This window comes from Osmerus mordax, chromosome 24 (assembly GCF_038355195.1).
Source record: "Osmerus mordax isolate fOsmMor3 chromosome 24, fOsmMor3.pri, whole genome shotgun sequence".
Taxonomy (NCBI): Eukaryota; Metazoa; Chordata; class Actinopteri; order Osmeriformes; family Osmeridae; genus Osmerus; species Osmerus mordax.
The window spans coordinates 5,984,513-6,001,875 of NC_090073.1; the positions used below are offsets into that span (position 1 = coordinate 5,984,513).

At 42.8% G+C, this 17,363-nt stretch overlaps 4 protein-coding genes across 6 annotated transcripts; 2 read left to right on the forward strand and 2 right to left on the reverse strand.

Moving 5' to 3' along the window:
* The first annotated feature begins 9 nt into the window (after nt 1-9).
* malt1 (MALT paracaspase 1) lies at nt 10-7,273 on the forward strand. Of its 2 annotated transcripts, XM_067227590.1 has the most exons (17): nt 10-440; nt 705-871; nt 1,095-1,216; nt 1,338-1,485; nt 1,726-1,904; nt 2,156-2,252; nt 2,358-2,405; nt 2,987-3,010; nt 3,162-3,209; nt 3,629-3,832; nt 4,004-4,181; nt 4,331-4,402; nt 4,489-4,616; nt 4,696-4,845; nt 5,160-5,317; nt 5,611-5,736; nt 6,226-7,273. In XM_067227590.1, the coding sequence occupies exons 1-17, from the start codon at nt 295-297 to the stop codon at nt 6,721-6,723; spliced, it is 2,493 nt and encodes an 830-aa protein (XP_067083691.1). In that variant the 5' UTR covers nt 10-294; the 3' UTR covers nt 6,724-7,273. The 2 variants fall into 2 exon arrangements, with proteins under 2 accessions (XP_067083691.1, XP_067083692.1); XM_067227591.1 differs by lacking the exon at nt 2,358-2,405 and having other exon boundaries at nt 6,226-7,272.
* Nucleotides 7,274-7,420: 147 nt separating this feature from the next.
* cplx4b (complexin 4b) lies at nt 7,421-9,685 on the reverse strand. Of its 2 annotated transcripts, XM_067227601.1 has the most exons (4): nt 9,538-9,685; nt 9,073-9,419; nt 8,464-8,551; nt 7,421-7,851 (listed from the first exon to the last, which is right to left on the reverse strand). In XM_067227601.1, exons 2-4 carry the CDS (start codon nt 9,135-9,137, stop codon nt 7,624-7,626), a joined length of 381 nt encoding a protein of 126 aa, XP_067083702.1. In that variant the 5' UTR covers nt 9,138-9,419; nt 9,538-9,685; the 3' UTR covers nt 7,421-7,623. The 2 variants fall into 2 exon arrangements, with proteins under 2 accessions (XP_067083702.1, XP_067083701.1); XM_067227600.1 differs by having other exon boundaries at nt 9,073-9,685.
* Nucleotides 9,686-10,482: 797 nt separating this feature from the next.
* On the forward strand, nt 10,483-13,630 carry emb (embigin). Its single transcript, XM_067228344.1, has 8 exons — nt 10,483-10,596; nt 11,226-11,294; nt 11,633-11,816; nt 12,097-12,185; nt 12,624-12,751; nt 12,845-13,130; nt 13,279-13,312; nt 13,460-13,630. Exons 1-8 carry the CDS (start codon nt 10,530-10,532, stop codon nt 13,515-13,517), a joined length of 915 nt encoding a protein of 304 aa, XP_067084445.1. The 5' UTR covers nt 10,483-10,529; the 3' UTR covers nt 13,518-13,630.
* A 1,470-nt stretch (nt 13,631-15,100) lies between these two features.
* mrps30 (mitochondrial ribosomal protein S30) lies at nt 15,101-17,359 on the reverse strand. The gene is made up of 5 exons (XM_067228343.1): nt 16,744-17,359; nt 16,477-16,622; nt 16,027-16,132; nt 15,724-15,900; nt 15,101-15,561 (listed from the first exon to the last, which is right to left on the reverse strand). Exons 1-5 carry the CDS (start codon nt 17,357-17,359, stop codon nt 15,302-15,304), a joined length of 1,305 nt encoding a protein of 434 aa, XP_067084444.1. The 3' UTR covers nt 15,101-15,301.
* Between the last annotated feature and the right edge of the window lie 4 nt (nt 17,360-17,363).

Below are 17,363 nucleotides of genomic sequence, written 5' to 3' on the forward strand. Positions count from 1 at the left end.
CAATGGTTGCACTGCAGTCTGTCTAGGGTGTTCTCCAATACTAAAGAACGCCCGGTTAATTTAGATTATGTCTCGTTGTTTATAAAGAGAGGAAAGGAGGCATTCAAAGCTCGCTAGAAACGAAAACGCCCACTGTTTGTAAGCTTTACCTTAGTGCTACAAACTGCACTACAATAAACCGAAAGAAACACGTAGACAAGTCTAGCATCACCACCTGCAGTTTTTTCAGGAAGTAATTGCAAACGTAGCCGAAATCTGTGTTGAGAATATTGAGAACATTTTGGAGTGTTGGAGATGTCGGACTGCGACCGGTCCATGAACATCAACCTTTTGAAGGAGCCTGTTTTCAGGAAGTTGTGCGTTGAGTTGGATAAAAACAACATTAAAGGATGGAGAAAACTTGGGGAGATGGTCGGCAGTGACAGGCGATTGAAAGTTAGGTAATGGCTGTTTAACCATTAACTTACCAAGGCACTGTTTACTGTGATCTCTGCTGAGGGCTGTGAATGTCACACCTGTTTTTATTCGAGTGTAGCAGGTAGGCTATATCATGCCAATACGTTTAAGTCTTTTATCTCCGGAATTTACCAGAACCTGTCTTTTTGGCAGAGGTCACATCAACACCAACCATTCCTTTTATCTGAAAAATTTATATTGCTCCAGGTTCAAATGAAAACACTGCCGTTTCCCTCTCCTGTGTGTAGTTCAGAGGAGATGGAGATGTGCTCTCTGAAAGTGTTGCAGCTCGAGGGCAGCCCCAGTCGTATGCTGCTCAGACTCATGGGAGAACGAGGATGTACTTTAGGCCAGCTGGTCGATATCCTTCAAACCATGGGCCAGACAGAGGCCCTAAAGTGTGTTAAACCACCGAGTACGTATTATTTACAGTCATGTAACCAACATAAATTTTTCACATCATAATTAATTAAATTGGATTTAATAAATTCATATAAGTTATATGGCATACTCACAACGACAAAATTAATGATTACAGACGTAGGCTAACCAATATTGAATATCCTATCGGAAAGAACCACTGTAGTGTATCTACTTCCTATGGTCTCAACATACAGTATTTCATTATGTGAACCCAGGTATTCAAATCCTCATCCAACCCCAGTCTGTGTCTATACTTTCCGGACATAACCTGCGCCTAAGCTGCTATGCAGTAGGGAAAACAGATGTTCATTACCAGTGGTTCAAAACCAAAGAAGAGGTATATATACATGTGGCTGCGGTACCTATCCCCCGAAAATATACACTTATTCTACATTTTATATCAACGTTTCTCTTTTTTTGGAAAACAGATTAACAGCTGTTGTCTCTTGTTTCATCAGGTGCCTAACTGCTCTTCGCCTGATCTCGGGGTCAGTCCTGTGCGACCCGTAGACGCAGGTTTCTATATATGTAGGGTCAACTGTGGAGAGTCCTACGAGTTCAGCCAGTGGGCTCAGGTGGACGTGCTGGACGTAGCTCCGTCGTATGGTGAGCAAAACCGTTCTCGCGCTGACTCACTCGCGCTGACGCAGTACCCGTTTCACTTTAAAAACACAACGTGTCTTTCAGTTCCTCTTGCTCAGTGGCAACCGTGGAACCGTCGTCGCCCTCTATGCAATCAATGTCAAACCGTGTTGCCTGTCTATTGTATTGTCACAGAGAAGCACTTAGCAGCAATAGTCTTAGGAGAGTTCTGAAGAGGCCTCCTGTCCCCCACCCACTCCCCAGGGTTGGTCTCCCACTCCCTGCAGGGTAGGCTGAAGGTAGCGATACAGCCCCAGGCTCAGAAGCTCTTCCTGGGGGACTGTCTGCAGCTGGAGTGTGGCGCCGCGGGCAGGCCCATTCCTCGATACCTGTGGCACAGGAACGGGGTTCCCTTACCAAACGCCATCAAGAGAAAGTTAACGGTGAGAGGACGTAAACTATAACTCCCAACACATAGAAGGAATGACAGATGTTTTATTACGTAACGGTACAAACGTGTGGACAAATAAATGTACAAGTCCATAATCCTGAAATAATTATACCGTATGTAAACCGTACGTAATACCTGTACAGTTGCCAAAATAACTACATTGAGAAATTCATGTTTGTTGGAGGTTGATGGTGATGTTTATGTTGATTTGAGAAAGTGCCTTCGCTGTATGTATGTCAACAGATTCAGTATTTGTCGATGGAGCATCAAGGAAAGTATCGCTGTGAGATTAGCAGTAACAATGAAAGCACGTGGACGAATGAAGTGGAGGTTGTTGTAGGTATGTCACATGACTTCTTGTACCTGTGTCATTACAGGTATGTTGTTGGCCCAAATTTAGTTTCACCGCTGTGCTGATGTGTCCTTGTTCTTTATAACAAAAAAGGACCAAGGATTTCTGTCCAGGTGTCAGGGGCAATGGAGTGCTCTGAAGGTAGAGTGTGTGGACCTGAGTCTGACTAGTGTGGGCTTGGGGTTATAAAGGCATTGCCAAAATCCTGTATAATTTGACATTATGGATCGTTTCATCCCTACCATGGCATGTAAAGGCTCATACTAACGAGATAGAAACTGTGGTTAGAACCAGAACATGCATTGCTGTAACTAACCCATCCACATCATTTGCAGTAACAAATCTTGTCATGTTCTGGTGTTTCTTCTACCCATTTAATCTCAGGTGTTGCATGACACAGGTGTTCATTCAATCGTCCGATTTGATGATTTATCTTCACCAAGCAAAATCGTACTAATCTCGCCAGTGTTTTCTGTTCTAAAACTTGTTTCATTCTGTAGAACTCCTGACCAATTTAATTAACCATTGCTTAATAGTGTTGCATGTAATCCCAATCAAGAACATTTCATAAATAGGATGATTGGGAACTAATTGGTTTAACTCAACTTGGAATGGCATGCATGTTGAAACTCATTTCATGATCTAACTCGTAAACTGCAATGAAATACAACTCTGTCGTTGTGACAACTGACATTATTTGATCTGCTTCTGTTTTACCACAGAGGATTTCTATGAACTTGGACCAAGTAGGTCATATTCTCCTTCTAATGTTTTACTGTATGTTTGACCATTAGCTTTTATCATTATTTGATTAATAATCATCTGGAGTTACGTAACTTAGATAATGACTATATCTACACACTGCACTATGTTAATAATAACCTTTTGCCTTGACAGTTGGTGCCAGTGAATTTATGCTCAATAACATTCAAGAACAGCCTTATGGTAAGTAAGACTAGAATAACGAATCAAGCCTCTCTTCCTTGAAGCTGTAAGCAGTATGACATTTCTAAATGATCTGTGGTTAATATTAACTTGTTGTTCTAGTTCCTTAAAAGGGAGATTTGATATCTGTGTTGCTGCAGGACATTATTTGGTGACCAACAGTACAGTCAAAGGACATTATATAACAACCTTCTCACTTCCTTAATAAAATAAAGTCTCTCTACAGGAAAATCTGCTTGGTGTGGTTACTGGATACAGTAGTTATAAACCAATAAAAGTATAACATTGTACTATGTTGTACTTATAGTACTATACTTTCGGGAAGTAATTACTTGTAAAGTATTGGCAAGGTGTCATTTTTAATGTAACTATGCTGGGGATATCATTATGGTCCTGACTTGCTTGTCTCCCCGTCCTAGCAACTGATAAAGTGGCGTTGCTGATAGGCAACCTATCCTACCACAACCACCCTCAGTTGAAGGCACCCATGGTGGACGTGTACGACCTCACCAACCTCCTCCGCCAGCTGAACTTCAAGGTGGTGTCGCTGTTGGACCTCACAGAGTCTGAGATGCGAAACGCCGTAGACGAGTTTCTGCTCCTGCTGCACAAGGGAGTGTACGGTAGGCTATACCTACCTACAATACTATTTTAAAAGGTCATATGTTAATGTTTTATGTAGAATAAATAGATCTAATAACGTCAATCAACGAATACATAAAATAATTATATTATAGTATGTCTAATTCATGTTTTAAAGAGTCGTCCCCCATCACACCATTTCTTTTCCTCAGGTCTACTGTACTACGCAGGGCATGGTTATGAAAACTACGGCAAAAGTTTCATGGTCCCGGTAGACGCTCCCAACCCATACCGCTCAGCCAACTGTCTGTGTGTGCAGAGCGTCCTGAAACTGATGCAGGACAAGGAGACTGGCCTCAATGTCTTCCTGCTGGACATGTGCAGGAAGAGGTGAGCGGATGTTTGAGACGAAGTTGTGTATTCGTTGTACTGATATTCATCAGTTGGCTTTCAGACATGGTTGTTTGGAAAACGTCAGTTTTAGTTGTTGCGTTTGGCTATGCAGAATGATAATGTCTATCACCGATTTCTTTTCTCAGAAATATTCACGATGATATTACACCAAATATTGTATTGAGGGTCACGGCTAACATTGTTTTTGGATATGCAACGTGAGTTTATCTACAATCTGAATATTTTGACCAAATACATCCTCATAAAGTATGTCCTCAACTAATGTGATGTTTTTTTTATTAAGTTGCCAAGACGCTGAAGCATTTGAGTTGAGCTCAAACGGATTGACTAACGGTGTTTTCGTCAAGTTTCTGAAGAAACGTCTACTGAACGATGAGAAAATCACAGTTTTACTGGACAGAGTAGCTGAGGGTAAGATGGTAAACGTTGCAGTCATTTGCTACACACCTCCATAAACCTGCTACTCAGCTAATGAGATCATTCTGTCTAGACATGGGTCAGTTTGATGCTACTAAGGGGAAGCAGGCCCTTGAGATCCGAAGTAGCCTATCAGAAAGAAAGGCTCTGACCGACCCTATTCTACCCGGTGACAGCTCTGATATGGCCCTGGCACACAACCGTCAGTGGGCCAAAGCTCATGGTAAGGCCACGCCCTCAACTCTTAGACCAAACTATGTTTTCCTGTTTATAGTTTGAGAGGAACACTTTTCACCAAGCAACTTAAAGCTCATTACGGATAGTTGGTTACTTCACGCAGTTTATCAGTAGTAGGTTGCTTAAAGTAGGTTAACGAATGATAGTGATTGTAGGTTTAAATAGGTTATCTGTTGACTATTTCATCATATGGACTACTTATTTTATGTTTTTTTATCTACAACATAAAACCTTTTTTTTTTTTTTTAAGTAAATACGACTGTACTGTACTTCCTAAAGCCATTTTGTTGATCTTTCTAGAACTTCCAGAGAGCATGTGCCTTGACTTTGAGTGTGGGGCAAAGATCAAGATGGGCTTTGCAGCCGAGTTCTCCAACGTGCTGGTTATCTACACCCACATCGTAAAAAAGCCTGCTGACATGTCCCTCTGCCAGGCTCATGTCACCAACTTCTCCCCGGTGAGAAAGATAAAAGATTATAATCATAAAAATCTCCTTTTGTGTCGAAGGAGTAGGGAATAGTAATACTAATTAAACCCTTGTACTGCCTTCGGGTCATTGTGACTCACCGTTGTGGAGCAAGAAGTGGGTCACAATGACCCGAAGGCAGCACAAGGGTTAAATCTGCATTGCATGGCATTGTGGTTTGTTTGAACCTGTATTCCACGCGCACCAGTAAAATAGGATTCTACTTGTTTATGATTATACGCTAGCTCCACAGAGAAGTTTAACTGTCCTTATGGTCTCACCAGGACCTGGATGTGGACCCTAAGGTGATGAACAGAGAAACTCCAGAAGACACGGGCATCTACTTCCTCTCCAGCAGTCTGCCCCAGCACTGCCTCTACACCAGACTCAGCTCTCTGCAGAAGCTCAGGGTAAGATGATGCCTTCTGTTCCTATGGAACAGTTCTGTTTGTGTGTCGAGGAATGTCAGGTGTTCATTTGGCAGGCGCCTTTATCCTAAGCGACATATGGGCGAATGCTCTACGACTTGAGATACGACCTGTGCCCAGTACGGTAGAGACCTGGGAGAGCTGTTCCTGTTTATGCAGCTTGTAGCTTTCCTGATTTTATTGTTTTGTTATTTTACTGTAGACTGTTAACTTGACACTGTCAATCTATTGTTGGTCATAGGGTTCAGAAAGTATGAGTATCTCTGACTGAAATGGTGATGGGAATAGCTCAGTGGTAAAGCATTTGACTGTGAATTAAGAGATTGCAGGTTCCAATCTCCCCTATCCACTGTTATTGTCGCTTAGGAAAAAAGCATCTGCTTATTGATCACATTATTATCCTCCAGATGTTTTTTTTACTGAGTCTTCTAAACTCCCATCTATGGTGTGTCTCTTCTGATGGTTCTGTAGGAGGAGCTGGTCTTCACTGTCTGCCTCCAGGGCACCTTCACCGCCCTGGACCAGGTGGTGGACTGGAAAACCGACGTGAACATCGGCAAGCCACTCATCGCCAGGCTGGACCTGCACCGGGCCATGCGCAGGAACAGCTGTCTACAGACCTGCCTGATGCCCCACAGCCCCTGCCACAGCCCCTGCCACAGCCCTGGGCCAGAGCACCTCCACCCCCCTCAGCTCCACGCCCAGGGCCCCAGCCCCACTAACCTGTCACTAACCCCACCCTGCCACAGCCCGTACCTGGATGTGTGTGAAGCCTCGCAAGGCGCCGTGGGAAGCTACTGCAGCTCCACCCCATATGACAACGTCAGCCAGTACCAGTATGGAGTCACCAGTGTCCCATCAGCCTTGTCCACAAGCTCACTGGGCAGGGTCAGCATTCCCATAGAAACCACAGATGACATAAACGAGCTGCAGACAGTCTTTATTAACAGTCTGCATCTTCACGAGTAAGAAGGCCTTGTGTATTAAACTCAGGAGCATAAGAAGCTCTGTTCTGAGGCTTCTGGGTTTTTTTTTTTTTGTTGCTAAGAGATCATCATGACCTACATAATAGTATACCTCAGCTTTTTTGGACCCTACCTCTATTTTGGAATCAAATATTTAGACTTTTACACTGACATGCATGACCATATAGGTGTTTGACCAAACTGTCTTCATATTGTGATATTGTAAACCATTTGCAGATAGTTCTTTCATAAACCTTCCAGTTTTTTATCCACTAGCGGGCATATTCAATATGTTAACCTAATGTATGAAAAATACTTCAGTTTGTAAGCGGTTCTTATGAAACATCTAGGTATTTATTACAAACAGGCAGGAAAAAGTACAAAATCCAGTTGTAGACAGTCTGTCAATAAAGGTTTTTCATTTGAGAAATTCAAAGAAATAAAAATGTAAATGGACAATATTACATTTACTATCAAAGTCAAACAACTAACAACATTCTCTTTTGTCTGATTGAACCTGCTTGGCACAAGGCTCACTGTGCACAACAAATAACAAGGAAACCATACATGCCTTAACAGGGAAAGTTAATTCATTACCCTGTCAAGTTTTCCTCACTACCCCCCACAGCCGTAGGGCAGGTTGTGCTTCACTTGTCCAGTTGACAGATTAACCAAACTAAAGTAGCCTGAAGAATTAATCAAAGCTGGAATGTGTCAGGGAAGTAAAAGTAATACTTGGAGTAGGGAACTAATCTGGAACAGGTCATACATGGCTCAAAAAGTATTTGAAACCCTTTAAAACACAGCACGTTGGTAAACCCCACCCAAACTCAAATGAAAGGATTTTCCGAATACTAATTTGACCCATTTGAAGTGCAAATCGTGCTTCGATAGTCTCTGGTCCTCACATGACAGAGCACTTCTCCTCCGCCTTGGTCTTCATCTCCGTGGCCATGGCGGAGGCCTTCTCCTTGATCTGGTCCATGTCCATGTTCTGCAGGTTCTGCATCTGCCCCAGGAGGGAGTCGTTTTGCTCTTCCTCCGCCACATCATCTTCCACCATCTTGAGGAGCTCATCGGGGACGTCGATGTCATCTCCCGCCAACTGGATCATATTGTCGTCTTGTTCACTCTGAGGGTATGAACACGGGTGTCGAGGTCAGACCAGCACTGACAAAGATTGCTGTTTAAGAACATTTCTCTTTCACTTGTTAAAGAGTGATTCTAGTTGGTCGTTTTCTAACTTCATCTCTTCCTTGTTCTGGCACTGAACAGAACAACCATGATTGGCTCAGCAACAAACAAATAAGACATCAAGCTTAGTTCAGAATGCCAAGAGGTTATCTGTTCTGGGTGAGCAGCCCTGCTATACCAGGCCTGGGAGACAGATGGCTCTGACACACAGGGCCTTCCAGAGCCCAGGAAACACACAGGGGACATCCAAGTTCACTAAGTCTTTTTCTGATGCTGTAATCCCTTCGCTTTATACAGACACGCTCTTTGTGGCAGGCTGTGGGCTCCTAGTTAAGTGCTTAGTCACGCACTGGAGAGATAGACAGACCGGCACACAGGCAAAAACTGTTGCATCACCTAAATCCGTTGAGGTAGTAATTGTGATTACGAGAGAAATTGCGTAAGTTTCTCACCTCGTGTCTCATTTCTTGCGATGGCTCTGGTTCCAGGATTTATAAATAGCTTACAGTTTACAGGCATTTACAGGTGGAAAAGGGGTGGAGAGTCTCACCTTTGGCAGTCTGTATTTATCTCTGAGGCAGGTCCGCAAGGTTGCCCTCTCAGCCTTCTTTACCAGGAACTCAGCATCTCTCTCCATCCTTTTTTTTTTGATAGAAACAAAAAACATGATATCCAATCAGTCAGGTAATACCACACTTTTTATTTTTAATTAAATGACAATTTCATACTTACATAACATATTTACAGACATAACATAAACATTTAAAAATGGATTAGCACAAAACTGATTGCAGATTTTTTTGTGATTTATGTTTAAATATTGCAAGCATTACAAAGGGTAGTATAAGAGGTTTGTCAATAATAAATTGTTCAAATCAAACATGGCTTCTGTCGTGTATTATAAATTATGATTTAGTCAATCGCATTATTCTCAACAAATAGAGATTAAGTCACAAATAATAATCTAAGCCTGCAAAGCCTTTTTTTTTTTTTTTTACAATTTTAATTAAATAAAACTGTTCTTCAGAAAAGGAAATATTTTACCATTCACACTGCACAAAATGTATCAGTGGCTTAGTATTACTTAGATTTTTTCAATCTTCACTCTTTCGGAACTTTACATAATGCAGTTATACAAGTTTTGTCTGTCCAGACTTACTTTTCGTCCACCAGCTGTTTCTGGTACTCCTCAGCCTCCTCTCGTGACATCCCCTCGGTCGACATGGTGTCTCTCTGTCTGGGTCCTTTTCCTCCCTCAGGATCGTCTACAGCTGGCTCCTCTCAACGCTCCTCACTGGACTGAGCAACTTCTGAACTCCTCGCTGGGAGCTCCAGAGAGAGACAACTGTCCACCCAGGAGATTTGTAGCACTTTTCCTTTTTTTTTCCTCCAGTCAGGCTACAGGTTTTGGACGCTGCCCCTGGATTGGCCTGCCTGTGGGCCGGACCAATGGGAACCGACGCTCGGTCTGAGGGACAGCGTAGTCAAGGGCACCCTGACAACTGACTGCATGAGCCAGAAAGGAGAGAATTGTGCAGACGCCATAATCTGGTTTAAGCCTCTTGGAAGCATGTTCTTTCAATTAGAAGAAAATGCAATATTCCTAATGAAACTGAAAGCTCACACTATTGACTTTCAGACGTGGCAATGCAGTGGATTGGCATGGTGAACAAGTTGATTTTACTAGCGCAGGGTCATGCTCTGTCCCAAACTGCACATGCCTGTTTGGCATTAATCCCCTTACATAAAGAACCAAAGCCTGTGTACCAAAAGATGTCCCAGACAGACAGACCGAGATAGCCGGATTGATACATCGCTGAGTAAAAGAGAAAATCACAGGTAATCTCCCTCTTCTGTTCAAACAATGTGCTTGAAGAATCTCCTCCATGCATGCAAAACCATTTGCATCGGTATCTCTCAACTACCCCACTTTCTGCGAAATAATGTATTCAAAAGTATGGTAAATAGAGGACTCTTCTGGAAAAAAAACAAACATGTTAACATGAGTAATACCTAGTTCACATGTTTTGGATACAAGGAATAATTACATACTAAGAATCATGGTAGGGATTATGGGGGGCATGAATTTAGTGGCATGTGACCTACCCCATGGTTTAGGGAGTAAGGTGTTAAATCCAAAATGGCAGCAACATATGACCTACCACTAGGTGGGTTCATGTTACACCCCTCAGTTATTCCAGAGCAGTAAAGCCCCACAAGTGTAATTCACATACACATTAGCAAGGACTCGTACTGCGCCATACACACCGAGTGGGCCAGGTCTGCATAAACACAGAGATACGGTGGAAAAGACAGCAAATAAATGCATCGAGTTACACCGTTCTGCTGTCCTGCGGTGTGGGATCCGACTCACCCTCTCCCTGTGAGTCTGAGTGAATAATGGATGAACACCAGGAGGCAGTAGGCTGATATTTGTGGTACGTCACGGATGCTGAGGAGGAAGCGGGGGAAGGGGACTCCAAGCCAAAACGCAGCTAGCATCAGTAGAGAGAGAGAGGGAGGGGGGATGTGAGAGAGTGAGAGGGGATGTGAGAGAGTGAGAGAGTGGTGTGCCGAAGACAGCAGAGGAGAGAACAAGAACTGACTGAGGCAAACATGTCATCTACCTGGATCCACTCCCTCCGGATCATCCTGATCCTCCTCTCCAGAGGCATCGACACAAGTAAATAACCGTTTTTTTGATCCTTTGGGGGTGTAAATGTGCTGGGATTCTTTTTATTTTCAACCTGTTCTCTTTGACTAGCTCGCTGTTCATGTGACCTTGGAGACCGATAACTGAATGTGACAGTGTGTCTGTGTTACAGCAGTACTGCATGTTGCAGAATAGACATGCTGTGTTATATTCCCACTTTTTAATGGATGTGAGGTCTTTTGGGTTGTACATTGGCCGCAGTTTACACTAGTATCATGGTTGTGTTGATGTAATTTCCTTTGCAAGGCAACGTTTCTTTTCTTTTCTTTACTGAGCTTGTTGAGGGGATGCACTGGTGAAGTCAGGTTTACTCCAGAATGCACATGTGCCACTGGTACTTCATAGGTTGTTGTGTTCTCCATTTTAGCCATGACATCATGAGTATGTCACATAACATGTTCAATTATAGTAGACAGTGCTCTGTACTTTTTAAATCTTCCACTGAAATATGCACAGCCAAAACAATGGCACGGGCGTAAGGGGAGGCGACTATATAAACAGGAACAAGCATTTGAAAATTAGTTAAATTCATCTGGGTTTATGTAGTACCAACAATGCTCATGATAAAACACTGACAATGAACCACATTTCCCTAACAGCTGAAACACCACCTCCGTTGGTCCCAGATGACTCACCGGCACTGCTTGAAAAGAGTGTGGTCCTTAAGGGTGACTATACATTTAGCAACAGACGTTTTTGTCATTTAACAATGTGATAGACAGTGGGGTGAAAGTTCTCCTAGAGGATTACTATGTTGTTAGATCCATAAACTGTAAGATATTTAATTGCTATCTCTGCTATTTTACAAATACAACGCCTCAGGGTAGTTATAAACATGGACAAGATAACAATGGTAATTGAGAGGGTTGAATTAAGTAGCCATGAAGTATGAAGTACTAACATACGGATTAGGTTCCTTCACTTTTACAAGATGTTTAAAAATAGCTGTCTCATTCCGGCCTGTTTGTTCTGTGCTTAAATTCTCATCCAAACTTCGAACATACAGGTGACAGTCATGTTGAAAATGTTGAACTTTTGGAACCCACCAAGGTAAAATTAGACTGTACCTGGACGGGTAACAAAACCAAATTGCCCAACATTACTGGGTATTGGAAAAAAGATGGGATTGAAATTGCTAACACTCAAGTCAGAGTACAATTGGAAAATGAGCAGTATAATCTCAAAAAAGTGTAAGTATGTGTTTGATTGTTCAGTCAAATTTAGGGAACTGACATTTGCGTCTGGAATCTTATGACTCGCATACATTCAAATAAATGTGTAAGTTAAGTGTCACAGTATTATAAAGGTGTTGTCAAGGAGAGAACATGACAGTGCTTTAACATTATATTGGCTATACAGAAATGCACATTACGTTCTACAAGTGTGTTAACTCAGCGATAGGAAACATAATTTTAGTTTGTCAGAGTTGTGGTTGTTATCCTATAGTTGTGACAATCTTTTCTTTCACAGGTTCAGCATTAATAAAGATAACCTGGGGGATTACTCCTGTGTCTTTGTCGGTTCACAAGATGTGGCGAAAATAGACTTCCATTTGGCAGGTAGGCCAATGTTCTCTCATGCCACTTTTAAACGTGTCACAATATCACGTTTCACAGTGTGTCTCGTTCACGGTCACGTGTACCAGTGGTCTTCAACCCTGGTCCTCATGGCCCACTGTCCGGTATGTTTCTAGATATTTCCCCGCTCCAACTCACCTGATTCAAATGAATAGTTGTCAACAAACCCATGTATTTGAATCAGGTGTGTTGGAGCAAAGGGAAACATCTAGAACATACAGGAAAGTGGGTTCAGAGGCTTTTCAAGTAGGCAAAATATATGTATGTGTTGAAGTATTGAGAAGGTAATGTTGGAAGGTTATAGCTCAGTGGTTAGAGGATTTGACTGCAGATCAGGTTTCGATATTTCCCTGTGAAGTACATTGCTTTGGATAAAAGCACTGGTTAAATCACTTTTTCATGATTACTTCTGTTTCCCAGCACCAAAGATGAGTGACATGAGAGACAAGCCAGTTGTGAGCTATGTTGGTGACTCTGTGGTGATTGATTGTAAATCAAAGAAACCTCCGGTCTATTGGCTCTGGTATAAAGTCAATGGGACCGAGAAAGTGAGTAACACACCACATAGCCTTGATGGTACTCTTGGGCACAGTAAAGGAATATGACTTGAAAGTGTATCTTCTGGTGCTTGGATCTTTCAGGAGCTTATTGACACGGGAGCTAACGCGTCGCGCCACGGGATGCATGTCAACGCCGAGGGGTATCATTCCAAACTGACGGTGCTGCTGGTGAACGAGTCTGATGCCGGGATCTACTCATGCAGCGCGGTCTTCCACATCGGCGCCAGCGAAGGCCACGTGGAGCTACGAGTGATCACCTTCATAGAGCCCCTCAAGCCCTTCCTGGCCATCCTGGTGGAGGTTGTCGTCTTGGTCTTCCTCATTCTACTGTGTGAGAAACGCAACTCGCGGAAGCAAAACCACTCAGGTAAAGGAACAGACAGAGCTTGTTTCATTTCATGTGGGCAGGTTATAAATCTTATCATTAGAAATGTGGCTTATCAACATACCCTCCTCGACATCACGGGGGTGACATTGTGTTGATAAACACAAGAGTAAACTGTCATTCTTCTCAGGAAATGAAAATCAGAGTGCCCAAACCAGTAAGCTGTAAGTATTCTTCAATCTGTCAAAATGTGTTCATTTAGCAGATGATTTTATCCAAAGCAACATAAAAATGGTGTATAATACTATTTCTGACAGTCTCACAGCGGATAGTGCCAAGAAATTATATATTAATCTGTTTTATAATTTCAGGGCACAAGGAGAAAATGGGATGGAAGAAAGTTCCACAATAAGACAAAGAAAGATGTAAACATCAGAGGTCAAAGTCATATCAGGTTTAGTCTGTTTCAACAAATTTTCATCAGAATATAAAATTCATTCACGTTCAGGAAAGAATGTTTTAGCGTTTAAATTCAAAACTGCTTCTTGAATTAAACCAGACTGGATTCAGTCACTGGTTTATATATTCATGAAATGTTCCTAGTGCATTTGTTTTCAGGGGTTGAGGTATTTTGGATGATTATTGTTGCAAAAATATGGCCACAGTCTGTCACAAATGAATAGTTGCAATGTATTTTGTAACCCAAAGAAAAGTGAGTCAGCCTTACTGAATGAGGAGTTCCATATCTTTCTGTACGCTTGTATTATTCCTGTATGCTCCTGTTCTTCCATATCCTGCTTGAAAACATATTAGCACGAGGGGTGGGCGATACTGCAAAATTTGGTATCGATCCGATACCAAGTTAATACAGATGCTGAAACCATGCTGAAAGGCCTCTGCCAGTGAGCTCTGGTTTGGGGGGGGGGGGGGGTTCCCCTCCTCCTCCATCCGTTTACTTTGCAGCTCGGATTTCTCTTTTGCGTGGGTTTTCATGTAATTATTTAAATTTGTGGTGTTGCCACAGTACCGTATGTTTCCTGCAAACATCACAGCTTGCAGTGTTTGTGTCCTCAGCTGTAAAGTAACTCCAGACGGCGCTTCTCTTTCTCTCTGCCATTATGCAGCCATCAGTGTGCTGCTGACTGAGTCATGTGCTGCATGTGCACGCCGGCGACAACTCACAGCATAGCAGGGGAGGGGCAAAGTGAGCTTGAGCGAAGTAAGAGGAGCGGTGTTTGCACAATCACTATAATGTGAAGGGAGTTACAGGGAGTAATTACATAATCATTTTTTATTTTCATTCAAATTTGCATATTGATGATGCATTGACTTCATCAATTATGAGGCATTGCTTTCCCCTACACAAAAGTAGATCAGCTGCTTTTCAAAGTAAAAAGTATCGGTATCCACAATACCGGCCTTGTATTTACTTGGTATCGGATCGATACCAAATTTTGCAGTATCGCCCACCCCTAGTTTGCACAATCACTATGATGTAAAGGTGTGTGTCGTTTGGTAAAGGCATATTGAAGAGCATATTGTGCCTGTTCCAAACAGAAAGGACTTCAGCCTCCGCCTAGCTTCAACCTTCAAACAGAGGTCTGCTGCTAGTTTTACTTGTACTACTGCACTTATTATTTTAGTCAAGTCTGATTTATGTGTGCAGTGCCTTAACTCGGCAACTTTAAAGCATTTGCTAAATGAATATTACATAAGGTACCACTCTACACTGTTCTGGGATTCTGTTAACTTCTGGTGTCTTGGTTGTTTGTATCCAAAAAGAAGTGTGCCTATACCAAATCCATACAAAAATGTTTAGCTACCTATACTTTACTTGAACTAAATACATTATAATGTATGCATATGGTAATATACATTAGATATAACCTGTGTCCATTTTTGATGTGTTCACTTATCTCAATCTGTGTATGGTTCTCACGTAATAAACTGTTTTGCACCATCTAGTGGCAAAAAAAATAAACCAAATTCACAAACACTTGAGGCTAAACTTGACCCATTAAATGTATTTGTATTTGAGTTAAAGTGAAACTATCCATTCTTACAAGCAATTAACCATTTCACCCAAGTATTTTCCAACATGAATATACACTACATATTTACCATACACATTTGTCATGTATGACCATAAGTTACAACGTAATCAACATACTTCTAAGACTCCCAGGTGCAGTCTCATTCCTGATTCGTCCTATTCACGGCTTGTTCATCAAAAACTGAACCAGCAGTTTCAGCACAGAGTCGTCCAGGCCGACCACAGCCCCATCTTGGACAGATTCATACAGACGCATGCTCGTTGTCCCCCAGAGAACGTTCTTCCTGGGGTTCCCTGAGTCAGTCTCCGCGGACACGGCCAGTGTGTTCAACTGGTAGCAGAAGAACGAAAAGTATTGTCCGTCTGTGATCACAGCCTGGGACACGAAGGGCCTGGTCACATCCTGGTAGCTCCAGAAACCTACGGATATAGAGACGGCAGGCGTTATCACAATTACATTTGATGAATTTGCTTCCACCACTATGGAAAGGCATACAAGTTTAGGAATGCTGGATGCTGTGTCGGTGTATGGTGACTCTGCACATGGGAAGGTTATCTGATATTTCAGCAATGACACTCTACCTTGATACATGGCCTGGGCCCCAGTCCATGCAAAGAGACTGGCAATGGCATTGGCCCTCAGGAAGACCTCGATTTGGTCCTCCAAGTTACGTTTGATCATGTTGTCTCGCCGGTACCGGTCCGGGACCAGGTGGAACTGGGTGTGTCCATAGCAGGCCGGGTCAGGGACCTTGGCACCTGGATCGACGAGGATGTTAAGATACTTATACTTCCCATGTACCCAACAGTGTCACTGACCAACGATAGTTATTGTTTACAGCCTTGTCATTTACAGTGTCTTCGGTGTCAACGTTCGTGTCTTACCTGTGAAGATGTGGTTGTCGTACTGCCGTCTGAACATGGGCAGCAGGTCAGGAGCAAACTTGACTTCTGGGACATCTGCTGTGTTTGATGCCTCAAGTGGGATGAACTGAAACACAGGGATGAAGCCGATATAGATACTGCCTCTGACATCCGACGGGTCTAAATCAGATGGTGGGTCAGATGGCTGAGCGGTTAGGGAGTCGGGCTATTAATCAGAAGGTTGTTTGTTTGATTCCCGGCTGTGCAAAATGACATTGTGTCCTTGGGCAAGGCACTTCACACTACTTGCCTCGGGGAGAATGTCCCTGTACCTACTGTAAGTCGCTCTGGAGAAGAGCGTCAGCTAAATGACTAAAATGTAAATCAAGCTTGATGACTTGTTAGAGCTACATCTAATAACGATCCCTGAGTTGTCATTCATTTGAGATGTGTAATTAGTGAAACTCATACCTCTGGAAGCTGTTGATGTACCCTAATTTGACTATGTGGTTTGTCATCAATCTGAAATCTGATGGGCTCCACTCTGCCTCTCCGGTGTCCCCTAGGGATGGTCCTCTGCCCTCTTAGCCAGTAGAAGTTGACCTGAGGGTCCAGGTCTGCAGGGCACAACATCAACACAAACATCACCACAAAACAATGCGTTATGAAGACCTCACTACTCATACAGACGATTTGTGGGATACTGAGATAAAGCCATACACAATCCCACTCGTTTACCTAGGCTTGAACACTGAAGAACAGGGTTGTGCTTTGCCAGTGCGTAGGTGAGTCCAGACATCAGGTTCCTCAGGAAAGGGGCCACGTTATGCTCTTGTTCTCTATACGTGAAATGCCTGGGTTTCTTCATGTACCAGTTCTCTTGCAAAATAGCATTGATAAAATGCAATCGTATGTCTGCATATGCATTCTCATCAATGGTGGCTGATGGTGATGGAACACTCGGCAGAGCGTCAGGGGCCGATTCATCTTTGCTCTCGGTAACGATTGAGAATGTATCCGGTAAGCCAGGTAGGTATGCGGTCTTAGTGAAATGCTGGTACCACTTATCGGAATTCAAAGCGAATGTCTGCGGATGCAACACGTACTTCTTTCGCTGTATTTTAGTAAGTAGTGTCAATTTCTCCTGTACATCACTGGCAGTACACACTTTGTTGACGTGCTCTTCTAACTGGCGCTTCTTCGCAGACTTGCTTTTAGCAGTAAGAGAAGGTACTATGGGAGGGTATGCTGGCTGCTGTATGTCTGTCTTAGTATGAACAAGTCGTCCGCTTCTGAACAATAATCCATTTTTATAAAATACTGACTGCAAGGGCAATCGCGTGCGGGTCGCCATGTTT